General features: G+C 42.4%; 1 protein-coding gene across 2 annotated transcripts in view; it reads left to right on the plus strand.

Annotated features, from left to right (window-relative positions):
* The window catches only part of pik3r2 (phosphoinositide-3-kinase, regulatory subunit 2 (beta)), a gene marked incomplete at its 5' end in the record, with an annotated part of 28,427 nt that extends 17,043 nt beyond the window's left edge, over positions 1-11,384 (plus strand). The window contains 13 exons of one of the 2 annotated variants that reach the window (XM_079570129.1): positions 3,642-3,704; positions 3,793-3,951; positions 4,614-4,824; positions 4,904-4,989; positions 5,299-5,401; positions 5,496-5,594; positions 5,672-5,852; positions 7,462-7,581; positions 7,660-7,802; positions 8,002-8,178; positions 8,457-8,528; positions 8,629-8,799; positions 10,419-11,383. In XM_079570129.1, the coding sequence (XP_079426255.1) occupies positions 3,642-3,704; positions 3,793-3,951; positions 4,614-4,824; positions 4,904-4,989; positions 5,299-5,401; positions 5,496-5,594; positions 5,672-5,852; positions 7,462-7,581; positions 7,660-7,802; positions 8,002-8,178; positions 8,457-8,528; positions 8,629-8,799; positions 10,419-10,611 (1,778 nt within the window). In that variant the 3' untranslated portion in view covers positions 10,612-11,383. Of the gene's footprint in view, positions 1-3,641; positions 3,705-3,792; positions 3,952-4,613; positions 4,825-4,903; positions 4,990-5,298; positions 5,402-5,495; positions 5,595-5,671; positions 5,853-7,461; positions 7,803-8,001; positions 8,179-8,456; positions 8,529-8,628; positions 8,800-10,418 lie in introns of both variants that reach the window. The other variant, XM_079570128.1, reaches the window with a different exon arrangement.
* Positions 11,385-16,951: the final 5,567 nt, after the last annotated feature.

Consider the following 16,951-nt stretch of genomic DNA (forward strand, 5'->3'; position numbering starts at 1 on the left):
TTAATAAACTAGACAAGATCCAAAATCCCCTCTGAAAGATATGTCATTAAAATAAAAACATACATTTTAATCTGGGTCTATCCATTATTTCAATTTTGTCGCTGAAAATATAGGCAATTTTGGCCATTTTAATGCACAAAATGCTTTATTTTTATATGAAAACACAAAATAACAGGAAACTTGCAATACATTTTGTTCTCATGTTTACATCATTAATGTTCAGCAAAAGTTTCAAATCTCTCAGGCCGCATTCACAACCCCCTCTTGATCCGAATCCTGGCCCGTATAGTGCAGTTGGTCTGAGGTTGGTCGGAGGTACAACATTTACACCAAACATAGCCATGACTCGTAACTATAAGGCAGAAACCTTTGATATAAGCAGCGACAGAGGCCAGAGAGCAAAGCCTTGTTCCGCATCTCTTTCCCTCAGACAGTCTGTAGTTTTCGATGGCAGTTGATCTCCATGCTCCGTTAGTCCTGGTTTAGTCCCAGTTTTGGCTCGTCTACATCCGTGCGTTAAGAGCGGAAGTTACTGTCACTTCCAGATTATAGACTGCGAAAAGACAAACCAGCACGGCCACAGTCTGATACCGCTCCATTTTGTAAACAAGAGAGTTTGGGATAAAACAGGAGAAGCATTGTATAATCGGACACCTTGACACTTTGCATTGTGCTCGCTGAAGATTCAAAGAACAACAATTCAAACAAGGTTGTTCTGGATAAAACTGCCCTCGTCACAACTCGAGCCACACTAGCAACTCATCAACCTTTTTAGAGTCTTCAAGGTGTTTTGCTATTGCTGCAGATAAAGATTAGCGCCCTCTGCTGGAATTTTGCCTCAACTATTGCAACAATCTTCTCAAAACAAACAACAGATGATGTTTTTATCTGGACACACCTCCTCTGTATCACCATCAGTTCTTAATTATCACCACAGGAAAGACAGAGGCTGATCTTTCTAAAGTAGAGGTTTTAAAGCATATTTTTCATTCCTTGTTGCACCCAAACAGTGAGACTAATAATTCTTTAACTTTCTTATATTTTATCATCTTAAACTATATGTGTTTGATGCCATTTTTTTGTTACTTGCTTGTTGTTTTGGGTTAGGCAGATTCTCAATTCGAAAAACACACATTAACCTCTTACCACCCGCCTGAACCAAATGCATTCTGTCCTCTCTGGCCATTATATACGTCTGTGTAACACCTCATTTGAAAGCTAAGACCCACAAAACTGATATTTTTCCTCACGTTGTTGCTGTGTTGTGTCACCTTTTTTATGTTTTATTTTTATTTTTTTTTCGTTACATTTTTGTTGAATTTTTGTCCTTTTTTTTTAAGTTTTTGTCACATTTTTGTTGAATTTTTGTCACATTTTTGTTGAATTTTTTTCACATTTTTGTTGAATTTTTTTCACATTTTTGTTGAATTTTTGTTGATTTTTTGTCTTTTTTTTTGTCTCTTTTTTTTGTCTTTTTTGTCACATTTTTGTTGAATTTTTGTCACATTTTCGTTGAATTTTTTGTCACATTTTTGTTGAATTTTTGTCACATTTTTGTTGAATTTTTGTCTTTTTTGTTGAATTTTTGTCACATTTTTGTTGAATTTTTTTGTTGAATTTTTGTCACATTTTCGTTGAATTTTTGTCACATTTTCATTGAATTTTTGTCACATTTTCATTGAATTTTTGTCACATTTTCGTTGAATTTTTGTCACATTTTCATTGAATTTTTGTCACATTTTCGTTGAATTTTTGTCACATTTTTGTTGAATTTTTGTCTTTTTTTTGTTGAATTTTTGTCACATTTTCGTTGAATTTTTGTCACATTTTTGTTGAATTTTTGTCACATTTTCGTTGAATTTTTGTCACTTTTTTGTTGAGTTTTTGTCACATTTTTGTTGAATTTTTGTTGAATATTTGTTGATTTTTTGTCACATTTTTGTTGATTTTTTGTTGAGTTTTTTTGTCTTTTTTGTCACATTTTTGTTGAATTTTTGTCACATTTTCGTTGAATTTTTTGTCACATTTTTGTTGAATTTTTGTCACATTTTGGTGAATTTTTGTCACTTTTTCGTTGAATTTTTGTCACATTTTTGTTGAATTTTTGTCACATTTTCATTGAATTTTTGTCACTTTTTCGTTGAATTTTTGTCACATTTTCATTGAATTTTTGTCACTTTTTCGTTGAATTTTTGTCACATTTTTGTTGAATTTTTGTCACATTTTTGTTGAGTTTTTGTCACATTTTTGTTGCGTTTACATCCTTGTTTTCTTCTTATTTTTTGTGGCTGTTTTGGTGCTTTTTTTCCCCAAGAAGCTTTTTGATTAGGGTAAAGCCAAACTGGTGGGAGTTAAGGGGTTAAAATCCACCAAAATGTGACAGATAAACTGTGTTGAGCGAGAGCGCTTTCTGAACAGCCTGTCTGTGTGTTCAGCAGTAAAGGCGAGTCTGCAGCCTCTGTGAATGTCACCGGGCCATCTGCCTGCACTTTGCTGCCAGCGTTTGCACAAATGCAGACATGTAGACATTTGGATTCACACATACATTACATCCTCCCCTGTTTGCAATCTTAGCTCCTTTATCGCTTCAAATGGTTTCACCCACATTTTTCCATCGTAATTTACATGCAGTTTCCACGTGGAAGCAGACAGTGTTCTTTTTTTTCCTCAATAGTTCTGGAGTGGTACATAACATTTGGGTTTGTCATTCACACCGTGTCATTAACGAAATAGCTCTCAGCAAGACTCCATTCACAGCTTTTATGGCTTCGTTTCACCTCCCCTCCCTGCAACTCAATATTCGCACCAAATGTCAGACACTTTGGCTCATTACGGTTTTGCAAAAGGTTTCTAAAGGCTATTGTTAGCAGATTTGCAACTTGTTATGGAAGAGAAAAAAACAAGATTCAGTGAACAATGCCGAGTAGGAGTAACAACAGCTGAGAGAAGACATGTGAACTTTTAAACTAATGTGAGAGTTGCCTTCATTTCAAAACATGTTTGTAGAGGTCGAAAATAAAGGGTCAGCAAGTTTCATCCTTTGTGATCTGGGGAGGACTTTCATTTTTATTCAGTTTTTCGAAAGTGGCCTACCGGTTTACACACATCTGTAAAAAGCGTCTAGCGCGACTGAGAGATTACAAAAAGATTAGAAGTTTTATCACTCAAGCCAACTTTTACACCTTTTACTTTTTTGTACATACAGATCTCCAAAGTAACATAAGCCCTTGTAAAAAATGTTCCCGTTGTAAAGATGTCACCGCAGATAAGGCGTACAGTGGCGGCAGGACGTCTGCCTCTTTATGTAAATAACGTCATCATATTGAATAGCGTGCGTCTGGCTGCGCTAGGGGCGGTTTTCCCATCTACCTGAGAGACGGCCTGGAGCTCTCTCCCTCTGCTGAGTGTCTACAAGCTCACGGGGCGCTCTGATGGAGAACATGTTTGCTTTAGGCCTGTTTTCACCTCACCTTTGAACCCACATCTCATGCATACTTTTAGCACTTGGATTGGTGCTGTGACAACGCTTCAGTAATCTACACGGGGCTCTTGAGTCTTCTGAACAGCGGTCATAGATGCTTTGTGTTGAGAGTGGCATTTCCAATATGCAAAGAATTCACATTTGGAATCTCTTCTTCCAGGGTTGGACAGCAAAGCATTGTACAGGACAGTTTCCGAAAGCCCAGAGCCAAGCATCCCCACCGGTGAGTTTTAGGGAAGACGTGGTTCTCGACACGTTTGGCACCGCCTGCCCGTGCTGTTGTTTTCTGAAGTGCTGCTGGTCTGTTGCAGAGACTGAGCTCAGCCACAAAGACGTGGGTTTTCTATCAGAGTGCGTCCTGGGCTATCTGAGAGACCTGCCATCTCCTGTCGTACCAGTGTGCGTCTACCCACACCTGCAGACTGCGCTCGGCAAACAGCAGCAGAGCCAGCAGAGCCAGCAGGCCGCAGGTAAGGACCGCACCCAATCATTGCATCCAGGCGTAGACCAGACGCATTCATTCACATCAGTGACCCCTGACCTTTTTTAGCTTGTGTGCTCACCATGCATGCTTATTACAAATGAAGTAATTATGTCTATAAAATAATGAATACAATAAATCATGTTTATGTGAAACTTACACCACACATAAAAACAGACAATCAATCAATAATCTCTTAACCCTTTATTACGGTATTCAATCATGAAATAGAGAAAAGGGAAAACTCACAGGAACACAAGCCCATGAGGACTGTGAGCGAGCAGAACGAGCCTGCAGATTCTCACTCTCTCGGGCTTGCCAGAAATGCTGACTTCTTTTCGCACTCACAAAAGACTCAGTAATGGAATTTAGGTATAAACATGACAGAGCATTATACCCAAATAGGTGCTGAACTCAGGGGCTTTAAAGGCCATAGGTTTGACAATAATAATAATGATGTTCTCTCAAACAAATGGGAGTAATTGTATCAGATATATGAGTGCGAACAGAAGATGCTTGAGGGACATTCCTGCCTTGTGCCCCTGGCAAGAGTCACTCTGAAACATTTGGATTCATTAGTGGTTGTTGATGGTGTATATTTTTGATGCACTGGTACAATGGAAAATGTCTCTAAATCCTCTGTATTTGCAGATGGGGCGATCGCTGGCAGCCATGATCGAGAGGTTAGCCTGATTCTGGAAGGCTCCGCCTCAGTGCCCCTCCACCACCGGCTCACCCTGCAGTTCCTCCTCACTCACCTGGCCCGTGTGAGCCAGTGCCAGGCCAGCAACGGCCTGGACAGCCTCACCCTGGGACACATCTTTGGACCGCTGCTCATCCGCACCAGCCCCTCGTCAGGCTGGTGAGTGTCGTACGCTGGAGTTTGGACTGATAGTTTTAGTCTTAATATCTAAAATAACAGTAAGGATTTTGTATTGCAGGTCACCCACGGATGAGCAGTTCCCAGCTCTTGTTTTGGAAAGGTTGATCATTGAGAGAACTACGCAGCAAGACATCACACCTCCAGGTAACCTCCATGGTGCTATAGCAGACGTTACTCTAGCTTTAGCAGTAGTTACAATGGTACTGGGAGGAGGAGTAGAAAGAGCGGCAGAAGTTGTAGAAATACTGTTGTAGACGCGTTGTAATCACTGTAGTAGGAACTGCCCATGCTGCCAAGTTGTAGAAAGTTGGCCCAGATAAACTAAACCACCAAACAAAGCAATTGTTTACCAACACACAGCCAACTAGGACATGCAAATGAACATAATTATGCAAACCCATACGCCAAAAAACGTTATTCTCAAACAAACCTATCCTGTCCTGGTCAATACAGTTCTCCCAGCAAAGCCAGTCACGTCTAAAAGTGCTCCACCCTCCATGACTGACATGACCAGCTTGCTCAACGACGCCGAGTGGTACTGGGGAGAAATCTCTAGGTAAGGAGTAAATCAACTGGTTTAGTTTGACTTTTAAAACCTCTACAAAACGTTCTTTAAATAATTCCGTGCTTTTATGTCCTGAACATCGCAGAGAGGAAGTGAACGAGAAGATGCGAGACACTCTGGACGGGACTTTCCTGGTCAGAGACGCCTCGAGCAAACTGGAGGGGGAGTACACGCTAACTCTGAGGTACGCCAGCCCTTCCATCCAAACAATGGCGGCACTATTCCTAATCTCACGCTGTATGTCATGCTGCGACCTCACAGGAAAGGGGGGAACAACAAGCTGATCAAGATCTACCACAGAGACGGCATTTACGGTTTCTCCGAGCCGCTCACCTTCATGTCCGTGGTGGAGCTCATCAATCACTACCGCCACGAGTCCCTGGCCCAGTACAACACCAAGCTGGACACCAAGCTGCTCTACCCCATCTCCAAGTACCAGCAGGTCTGTGGCTTCAAATACGTCTTGAGAAACCACTGCTCCTGACAGGTGGCTTGGCTTAACCTATTAAACTTAAAGGTGCATGATGTAACTTTTTATGTGGGGAAAAATAGTTGATATTTGTGTGTATTTGGCGCGTATGAGTGGTCAGCATGGCGCCTTTACTTTCCGTCACACTGGCCTCTAGGACGCTCCTGGATCAATTGGAAGGTTTTCACTGCTGACGGACCCTCTCCCCAGAAAACCTCAGAACAATTGATCCTGGAGCCTTGTAGAGACCACTGTGATGGAATGTAAAGGGGCCATACTGACCACTCATACAGCCCCAGGTCACTACAAGGTCCAACTTTTTTTTCACATAAAAAGTTGCATAATCCATCCATCTTCTTCCACTTGTCCGTTGCCGGGTCGTGGGGGCAGCTGTTGGAGCTGCCCAAATCACATTGCACCAGCCCCTTATGGCTCCTCCTGCAGGTGGTGGGTCCACAGAAGGACGGACTCGTGATTTAACAGGCCTGTTGGTCTCTCATAAGGGGCTTCTGAACCGCTCTTTGTCTGACCCGTCACCGAGGACCTGTTTGCCCTGGGAGACCCTACCAGGGGCACGAAGCCCCCGACAACAGAGCTCCTAGGATCATGCGGGTGCTCAAACCCCTCCACCACGTTAAAGGAATAGGCCACCGTTTTTCCATACTGAGATATGTTCTTACCTTAGCTTTGACGAGTTCTTTAGGACCTGTCTGGTCTTCCCGCGTGCCTTCAGTCACGTAAACACAGCGCAGACGGCGTTAGCATTTAGCTTCTCCCCCTCTCCACTATAGCTCCAAAACAGGTCAAGATAGAAGCTACAAAGCTCTTCCACGTTTTCCCTATTTAAATATGGTTACGTGAAGTGTTACACTACAAAGTATAATTACACAAAATTAAACAATGTGGATTTTCTAAGCGGATAAAAGGGGGAACTATAATGTAAGGCGTAATAATACCAGGAGTAGTTTGGCATCCGCACAGTGAAGTGAAGATTACTGCGCAGTAAAGTGAAGATTACTGCGCGGATTTCGAACTACTCCTGGTATTATTACGCCTTACAATATAGTTCCCCCTTTTATCCGCTTAGAAAATCCACATTGTTTAATTTTGTGTAATTATACTTTGTAGTGGAACACTTCACGTAACCATATTTAAATAGGGAAAACGTGAAAGAGCTTGGTAGCTTCTATCTTGACCAGTTTTGGAGCTATAGAGGAGAGAGGGAGAGGCTAAATGCTAACGCCGTCTGCGCTGTGTTTACGTGACTGAAGGCACAGGTGAAGACCAGACAGGTCCTAAAGAACTCGTCAAAGCTAAGGTAAGAACATATCTCAGTATGTAAAAATGGTGGCCTATTCCTTTAAGGTGGCGGTTCCAGGAGGGGAAGTTGCATAATGTGCCTTTAAATTTTGCTCAAAACACTTCACTTTTGAGGAACAAAGATTGCTCATGCAAAAATAACATGTGAACTAATATGATATGTGTCAAGGAGCAATAAATGTGGGAATTATTAAATAATTTGATGTTATTGATTTCAGTGGATGTTTTTAAATGACCCAAAAGTTCATGTGCATCTTTCCAGCTGGTGAAGGAGACCAGTATTGAGGAAGTTGGAGAGCAGCTGAAGGTGTATCATGAGCAGTACCAGGAGAAGAGCCGCGAGTACGATTCCCTGTACGAGGAGTACACCCGCACCTCACAGGTAAGGAGCATATCCTGTACCTACATACAATACTTCTATGTAATCGTATTGATGCTCATGTTGCTTCTCGTGTCCCAGGATCTGCAGACGAAGCGCACAGCCATCGAAGCCTTTAATGAGACGATAAAGATCTTCGAGGAGCAGTTTGAGACTCAGGAGCGCTACAGCAGAGAGTCTTTGGAGAGATTTCAGAAAGAGGGGAACGAGAAGGAGATTCAGAAGTACGTTCACACCGGGGCTGTGCAGTTTGAAATGGGATACCTGACCGTGCACTTTCAAATAAAAAGCAATTACAACGATGCACTTTACAATGACACAAAAAACATAATCGAGAAAGTGTCTATTGGAGTGACTAAAAGTGACTATACTTGTGGATTATTTTAGTGTGAATATTATACTTACCACTTTGTGCCCAAACAGGATCCAGAGCAACTCGGAGCGCCTGAAGTCTCGCGTGAAAGAGATCCACGACAGTAAGGTGAAACTGGAGCAGGACCTGAGGCAGCAGGTCAGCGAGAACCGAGAGATCGACAAGAGGATGAACAGCCTCAAGCCCGACCTCATGCAGCTGCGCAAAACCAGGGACCAGTACTTGATGTACGCTCACAAATATCACCCTTTTTGTTTGTTGTGTTTCATGGTTCAGAGATTGTTCACGCCTAAGGGTAGGGGTGTTCTACTCTATCCATGTTATATCAGTTCAGTTGTGCTTTTTTTTCCCATATTGATCAAATCTGACATATAACATCCTCATCAGATGAATATTACATAGATAAGAGACCACAAGTGTGTCCATTATTGGCTGCACAAACACAAGATGAATCAGTCGGTTTAGAAAATGAAGTGCGGTATTTATGGGTATCTCGTCTCCACAGATGGCTCACACAGAAGGGAACGCGGCAGAAGAGGATCAACGAGTGGCTGGGCATCAAGAACGATGCCGATGAGTACGTGTCCCCCCCTCCCACCCCCACCATTCTCTCACACTTATTTTAGAAAAATAAACGCCAGATTGCTATTCTTTTCAACACGTCGCTCTCTCCACAGCTCCTACTCGCTGGAGGAGGACGAAGCTTCCCCGCACCACGACGAGTGCACCTGGTACGTGGGGGACATCACCCGCACCCGCGCCGAGGACATGCTGAGAGGCAAGAACAACGGCACCTTCCTGATCCGCGACAGCCAATCCCAGAAGGGCTCCTACGCCTGCTCCGTCGTGTGAGTGCTGGCACCGCATTACACACATTGGGGGATGACACGTAAACAAGTCTGTGTGTGTGTGTGTGTGTGTGTGTGTGTGTGTGTGTGTGTGTGTGTGTGTGTGTGCGCATGCGCGCGTGTGCGTGCGTGTTGGTTTAAAAAAGCATCGATATGGCCGTAGTTTCCTCTCACGGTAAATGGACTGTTCGGTGGAAAAAAGCTAAAACATACAGACTTGATAATGTTGTGTATATTATATTGACTTTGACTCAATATTAGTTTCAGTATGTGGTTGATAATGTACAAAATATGGATTTAGACAAACACAGTATTTAATTGAGATGATTTTATTGGGTTGTTCGGAGGAAGGAAAAAAAAAAAATCCGATAGTGATAGTTTGGCTCAGTGTGGCGGCCACATTGTATGAACAAAACCAACAGAGGCCTGCAAAAGATGGACAATTATGTATGTGTCAAATAAGCTAAACCTCCACTTTAAAGACTAAATGAAGGCATCAAAAAGATGACATAAATCCTTTATCTGTTTTTGAGTTTCTATATCCTTCAGAGCCTCCGCAAGTTTCAGCGTTAAATAACGTGTTTACCTTAATAAATCCATTTCCTAGTCCCTCTGGGGGTAATACAAGTGTTAATGGGATGATTGTGGGATCTTTCACTCCCCCTGGTGTCTCTGGCCAGAAAACCACAATTGCAACTTCCCTGCCACCGGGTAGGAGTCACCAATACACACTAATGGAACTGCAGGCTAGCGCCACTTAAACAGTATTTACAGCCAAGTTTGAATGAAAAAAATGATCTCCATTGTGTAACTAGATGTATAATATCCCTCTCTCCCTCTGCCTTTTCTGCCAGCGTAGTATTTACTCTCACGGACAATTAATGAATAAAAAAACGCAACATGCTACGACACTTGCAGTGGCGCTTATGGCCTCAAGGGGCATGAGTTACTTAGTACTGCTTTAAGACAGGAGGAACACACTCTCCTCGAGTTCGGAGAGGTGTTTCTCGCAGAGATCATTTGTCACGGTGCTCCTCGTGTGTGGTGTCAGCGCAACTGTATTACGACTACGTGTGGAGGCGGAGCCTCAGAAACCTCAAATCGTAAGGAATCCGGCACATATCATATTTACTTGCGATTTCAGTGACGCTATCGTGGCAACGGCCAATCAGGAAACTCCGTGCTGCGGCGCTTCTCCACTGGACTGTGCTCTTTGTGTCACGTTTTTATAATATCCTTGTGTGTAGCAGGTATTTTATATAAGAAATACTGCACGGTTGGTAGTACTCGCAGACCTCAGTACCTGGAAAATATGTGGCATCGACATGAAATCCTAGTAATGGACCAGCACTGGATTTGTGATTTCGGACTGAAAATTTTGTTCAATTCAGATTGCAAATACTGTCCCTTGTTCACGTCTAGTTTTGCTGTAATTGTGATTATTCTTGCCACACAAAATGAAAAAAAAGTGTGAGTTTTATATTCACTTGAGCATTAGGTGATGACTTAGCTTTGGACAAGCACCAAAGATCCAAATGTACCAAGCCATTATCGAGGAATTCAAGAATCCAACTTAATGCTTTACCTTCTAACCCTCTGTCCATTCTTCTCTCCCCCAGTGTGGACGGCGACGCCAAGCACTGCGTCATCTACAAGACGGCCACGGGCTACGGCTTCGCGGAGCCCTACAACCTGTACTCGTCCCTCAAAGACCTGGTGCTCCACTACAAGAACGTGTCATTGGTCCAACACAACGACCACCTGAATGTCACGCTGGCCTACCCCGCGCTGGCCCGCTCCCACCCCAGATGAGCTGCCCCGCGCGAAACCTCCACAAACTATGCGTACTAGCACAACGTGGCGCGGGCGCAGCGGCTTCACAAGCACACAATGTACAGCTACTTCGGCTACGTCCAGCTAGCCGTGACTGTACATTGATTTCAAACAAAAAAAAACATCAAGTGTTTTTTAAGGACGACTTTAAGAAGCACAAAGTAAGTGGTGCTTTTCCCTCGCGCCTTGGACACGCGACAACGGCCCCGGCACCATCCATAGACTGCCTGCTATGTAGACGAAAAGCCTGTCACTCACGACGAAAAGAGACCGGCTTGGTTAACCACGGCTGCTCGCTTCACGTAGTAAAGCATCAATATGAAAACATTTAAAAAGCCGACCAGGGGGTGTCGTCACTGGAGTTTCAGAGGAGTTCAGCTCTGTTTTTTTAAAAGCGTGCTTAAGTGCCACAGTAATAGCTTTTGATCGACCACAAGCCTGTGTGAGTAAACCGAGAGGGAGAAAGGGGCAAGGGGGGAGGGGGGGGGGGGGGGACGGCCGGCGACAGCTTTAAAAATACAAGTCTATATTTTTATCAAATGTTTTATTTTCAGCTGCTTTGGCTCGCGGCGATTTCCGTGGAAGACGGTACGGTTGCGCATTTACAGACTACACTGCATGGTACACGTGTCTTTGATTTATTGTAAACAAGAAAAGGCTTTATTAAGACAGAAGGGCGGGTTTCACGAAGACAGCGGAGTTTTACGTCAGACAGCAAACGCACCGCAGGCTCAGGGGGGGTTACGTAAAGTCGCTTCCCTCGTTTCACCCGTGCATGCATTCGTTAGGTTCCCTTGTCACTTTTAAAGTCCGGACACCTTCACCGGTCTCACTCGGACGATTTCAGTGTTCAAATTGCCTCCACAAAGCGATTCTCCGTCTAAATGAAAGGCTTTAGCTTGAGTTTGTTTCAGCAGAGGATGGGTCCATTACAGACACATCATTTTTTTTGGAGATCAAACCTGACAAAGCTGTGTTTTTTTTTTGTATGAAGCCTCAATAAAGCAGGGCAGTTAGAGTGAATGTAATCTGTGCTATTAGAATAAGCAGGAAGCCATCTTGAAACTGAACTATCAGGAAGTACAATGCTTTCTTCAGGCGATTAAGCTTGCGTTCGATCATCTGCCGAACTTGAATTTATGTCCAAAACGGCGTCTTTGTGAAAGCGCCCCGGTGCGGTCGTAGGTACAGCCCTCTTCCTCGTCCCCCCCGACGCCGGCCGCTACGGTACCTGTCGGCTTTTGAAACCGTCGGCGCTCCCTCGACAGAGCACAGGTCTGCGCGCGAATCCTCGGTACTGTATCTGCTTTGGTAGACTGTTGCGGTTACTTCCCGTTCTTCTTTGACTGTTCTTCGCTTAAAGATATTGTACAGTATATTGCAAGACACACATGTGGTTTATGTATGTTTAAAAAAATGATCATTTGTTTTGATTTTTTTTTTTTTTTACTTGTTTTACTTTCTGCCAGACTTTGCTTCTAGGATCCAGCTAATGTGAGCCAAATGAAGGATGTCTTTTTCATGTAGCAGCAAGTCCGTTTTGCCGTTCAGCGCGGAGAGATTATGGAGTTTGCATGGAGGCTTTAGCGTAGTTTTTGCTTGATTCCTTTTTTTTTGTTGGTAAAACGTAAAGCGCCGACTGGTTTGCGCAGACAATGGTTCAAACAAAAATTCCCAGTTACTTTTTTTTGGGCAACAATTTTTTGTCGATCAAAAAGCTTAGCATTGACACTTTATTCTCAAAAAATATCAGCTAAAAAAAACATGTAGCATTTACTTTTATTTTGTTTTCAGTTCAGGATGCACCGTATTCAACTTTTCTGAACCATAGCGTTGATCTGTAAGTGACAGCGGCCATGTTTGTGATATGAGGGCTATCTTCAGGACAGGAGCATTGGAAGTGCCTTCATCATACTGTTGATTGAGCGTCATCGGCTCCACCAGGGGGTGCCATTGCGTCGCGACAAAAGCCGTGAATCCAGGTGTGAGGGTTCAGTGGTTTTTTTTTTAATAAAATAAGAGGGCTAAGTTGAGTTGAGAGAAGATTTTTGGTGTCATTTTAAAATGAGTCGCCCCTTTTTCTTGGTTAACTGTTTTCTTTGTCAGAAAAGCCATTTTAAAATTGAGTGAAATGGGATGCTCCGTGAAATCGCAGGGTTAGAAAAATACTGTAAGAATGTTTACGATTGTTGTTTTGTTGACACCATAAGCAAGATTTAGAAGAAAAAAAGATAGTGAAATTATTGTTTCGCATTTAAGTCCACGCTATGAGCACATCCAGGATAATAATAATAACATTTGAGAGAAAATTGAATTATGAATTGCTAATACAAGACTCAGTTCTTTCTCTGGGACTATTCGAACTTTTAGCGTCTGCAGAGCCTCCACTATCTATTATTTCGATTTTGTTGCAGAAAATATTGGAAGTTTTAGCAATTATGTAGGCTGCTCTGGGTGTTTGCGTTAGCATTAGCAAACGACAGCGGCTCCCATTTGTGAGATGCCATCATAGACTGCAAATTAAGAACAGACTAAATGAGGGTGGCGTCTCCCATAGCGCGGGCTAACTGAAGCTCGTTCATGCTAGCAATATGGCTGGGTTTTTGGAGCCAGTTTCCTTATCATTTTTTTTCGGAGCCCGCCTCCATTTCCTTAAGGCTTCAGGAAGAACGAGGCTATAATTAGTCCATTCATAATTTACAGTCTATGGGCACCTTTCAAATTAAAATAACAATGTCACTATGAAAACGAGTATTTGTTTAGCCCCGGACTATTTTAAGACAGACAAAAAGTATTTAATCTCCACACAGATGCTGATGTGTTCTTTCATTGTAAATCTCTCGCACACATGCCCTGAAACGCCCGTTTTATTTGAGCTACTGTTACATATTCCTTCATTTCGCGGTGGCGGCTGTACAGAAGCTTGGTGCTCCGTTTTGATTTGCCTTTTTTTTTCTCTCTCTCTCGTCTCGACACAGTTAAGCTACAAATGTGAAGCGTCTATTGTTTTTTTGTTTTTGTTTTTTTGAATGGGCCTGGTCCGTTTGTTTGAATAATAATAATAATAATAAGAAAGAAAAAAAAATTCACAGTTATAAGCTTTTGCAACGGTGCATGCGAGTAGTGTTTTTGTGTTTTCTCGATAACGTTTTCAGGCAAGACTTTCTCCTGTTCGTCGGACCAATCGTTTTACCGATCGCACTTTGTTTTCCCGTATCACACGCGCAATCCGCTGTGTCTAACCCCCCCCCCCCCCCCCAACAACCCCCAGACTAACTGAGAGACGGTGCTCTAGCTTACCGTTGTTGTTTTTTTTTATCCCTCCCATAGAAGTGTTTTGTAATGTAGATAGAATGAACAGTGTACAGTATGTGTCCGCCATTGTTTTTTTTTTTCCTCCCTTTCTCTATTTTTTTTTTATTCATAGAACGCGTGGCTTGTTATGCAATTTTGTTTTGTCCAGTCAGTGAAGAAAAAAAAGAAAAAAGAATTTAGCCCGTTTTTGGACGTAGCCACATGCATGAATTGCTCCGTTTACAGTGAAGTGTGTCGTCGTCGTCATTGGTTCGGTCCGTGCTAAGCTAAGCCGTCTGTCCTCAGTGTTTTTGACTCAGGAGCAGTAAAGATAGTCGGCACATTTTTATCAATATTTGTATCCCAAATATAAAAAAAAAAACCTAGAGATGGATTCAGGAAACTACATTTATCAGGGATTGGTTCGTATTAAAGGTCCTCAGTTTTGTGTGGTGTAAAATTGGCCGGGTGCGCGGATAAGCGAGACGATGGCGAATTTTAGGAGGTTTGAGGCACTGCGGGCAAAATCTGTAGACAGTGTAATGTCCAATTCCCTCACTAGATCAACTTTCCTGAATAGATTGACTTGAGAAATTGTAACACCAAAGGTTTTTTGTTCCCACAGAATACAAAACAGTCTTAGGAAGCATTAAAGCTGGGGTCCCTGATTGTTCTTGATCAAACTGTGACATTTTTTGTTTCGGCCCAAACTTGATTCTAGCTCTCACAGTCCCCCCTGTGTATTCAAAAGGTTTAAAGAATAGTAGTAGAGTAGTCATATGCACATTTCACACCCATATACAGCATTGAGTGGTGACAAACTGAAGCAGAGGCCGCCTCCCCCAAGAAAAATTCCACTAAGTTAGATAAAGATCATCCATTGCTCAATAAAACTTTAGGTGAAGACAATACACGGTCTGTGTTTTGCTGTGTTTACAACATACTCTGAGGTGGCCAAAATAAATGTTTTTCACAGCACCAAAAAAATCAGGTACCCCAGCTTTAAAGGGACTATTAAGGAGTTTAAAAATGTTCAAATTAAGTATTTTCCTCCCCCTACATGTTCCAGCCATGTCCTAATGTGTAGAATGAGCTCAGACCTGTTCACCACAACTGCCTCTAAAATCCTGTACGGTCACTCAAAAATGTGTCACTTCGGCCCGAATTGCCGTCATGCACGAGCTTAATATAGAAGGTGCAGTTACACATATGGCCTGAGGTGGCAGTAGTGAGTATAAAATGGCGAACTTGCTTCCAGCCCCTTTAAGTGCTACTTTATGTTGTCCTTAAGAGTGTATTTAGAGACCACAGCACCTTCAAAGTCTCTTTTTAAAGGCCCTATACCTGATTTTTTTTTTATATATTACTAGAACAGAATTATTTTTTTCCTCCTTCAGTATAGATACCGACAGTATCTTTGGAAATGCCCATAAATGTTCATGTTCAATATATTTTTCTTCTAAATAAAGATATAGAAACATGGAGAGGAGCAAAGTGCTTCGACAACTCATAAATAAAATGAAAAAATTACACTAATTAAAAAAAACTTGACAATGCAAACCAGGAAGCTACCTTAGCTTCATGCTACATATGCTAACATCAGCAATGAGTACCGTTTTTCGCTTCTACTCAACAATTTGCTGTTGAAAAATATCTATATGGACCCGATTTTGGCTGAATTTTATTGATGTGTGATAGATATGTGTATAGTCCAACAGAAAGCGGCTAAAAGAGAGAAATTGTGATTCCTATGAGAGGTTTTCTTCCTCCTCAGCTAGGCCACGCCCCCATGTATGACGCATTGCGGCCTGTATCTAGTAATAACGCAGTCATTTGTAGGCAAAAAGATTGGAAGATTGGGATGCTTTAAGTTAGGACTGAGTTTGGACACAACTAGCAATTCAACAAATTAAACAAAATAAAAATGGTTTAGGGCCTATAAGTTAACAATACATTAGGATTTGTTTTCCCCCTCTCTTTGTTCATTATCTATTGCAAAAGTTTCAAATTGTTTTCTATAATGAACACTGTTTTTCCGATTCGCCTGCAGTGCCTCGCCTTCCTTTTGAATTGAAAGTTTTCCCCAAATCCTCAACTGCGGGCGCTCCCAGTCGCAACCAGCTTCACAAACTTGTGACCGGAGCGGGCCCCCCCCGTCGGTGCCCTCGGCTCCCGCTGTCGCCCCGAGCCGGAACAGGGGACCTTTAATAAACAGCGGCCATTTTTCTTTACAAACAGGGCAAGCAATTCATACATGTAAACGTCATCCGGAAGTTGTAAAAGTAGCTTTGCGTGTCGCCTGTTCTTGCCATACACACCACAGATGAAATGCCAGCAATGCAACGTTTTAGTAGCAACGACTCTCAGAGGAGACTAACAATAGATCGATATGCATTTGAGCTTATTGAGAAACGACTTTTCTACGTACAAGCTATCCGAGTATTTTTTGGTACACTGTAAAAAAAAAAAAAAAAAAAGATCCTCGATACGGCTCGCGCTAACGAAGCACACAGACAGACAGACTTTATATATTTGGTGTCGATTATAGGTTTGAAGAATGAGAGCATATTTTGAGATATATTCGTAGATGACTATATTTTTGAATCACGAAACTCGGAAAGAGGCGGCGGCGGCGGCGGTTTCCGACTCGCCCTCCTTTCAGGGTGACGCGTCAGGTCGAGGCGAGCTCGTGTACATGTGCGTGCTAAGAATAACTACAGAGCGATTGCATTTATAAATATATATATAAAAAGGTGTAGTGGAGAGGAGTTGTTTCTTTCTTCGTTTCTCTTTTGAAATATTTTTGAGATTTTTGTTTGTTTGTTTGTTTGTTTGTTCTCTCGGTTGTGAATAGAGGCAGTGTTAAATTTGCACCACAAAAGACACCTGTTGTGGGTTTGTAGAAGAAGGGAGAGTCCACAGAGATCCACTGCAGGATGGGGAACTGCTATGTAAATAAACATTAGTGCGTCAGATGCTCTAGTGTTCTATGCTTCCTTAGAATTAAGAAACAAATTGAAGATGT

The sequence above is a fragment of the Gobius niger genome (genome assembly GCF_951799975.1).
Source record: "Gobius niger genome assembly, chromosome: 13".
NCBI classification, from domain to species: Eukaryota; Metazoa; Chordata; class Actinopteri; order Gobiiformes; family Gobiidae; genus Gobius; species Gobius niger.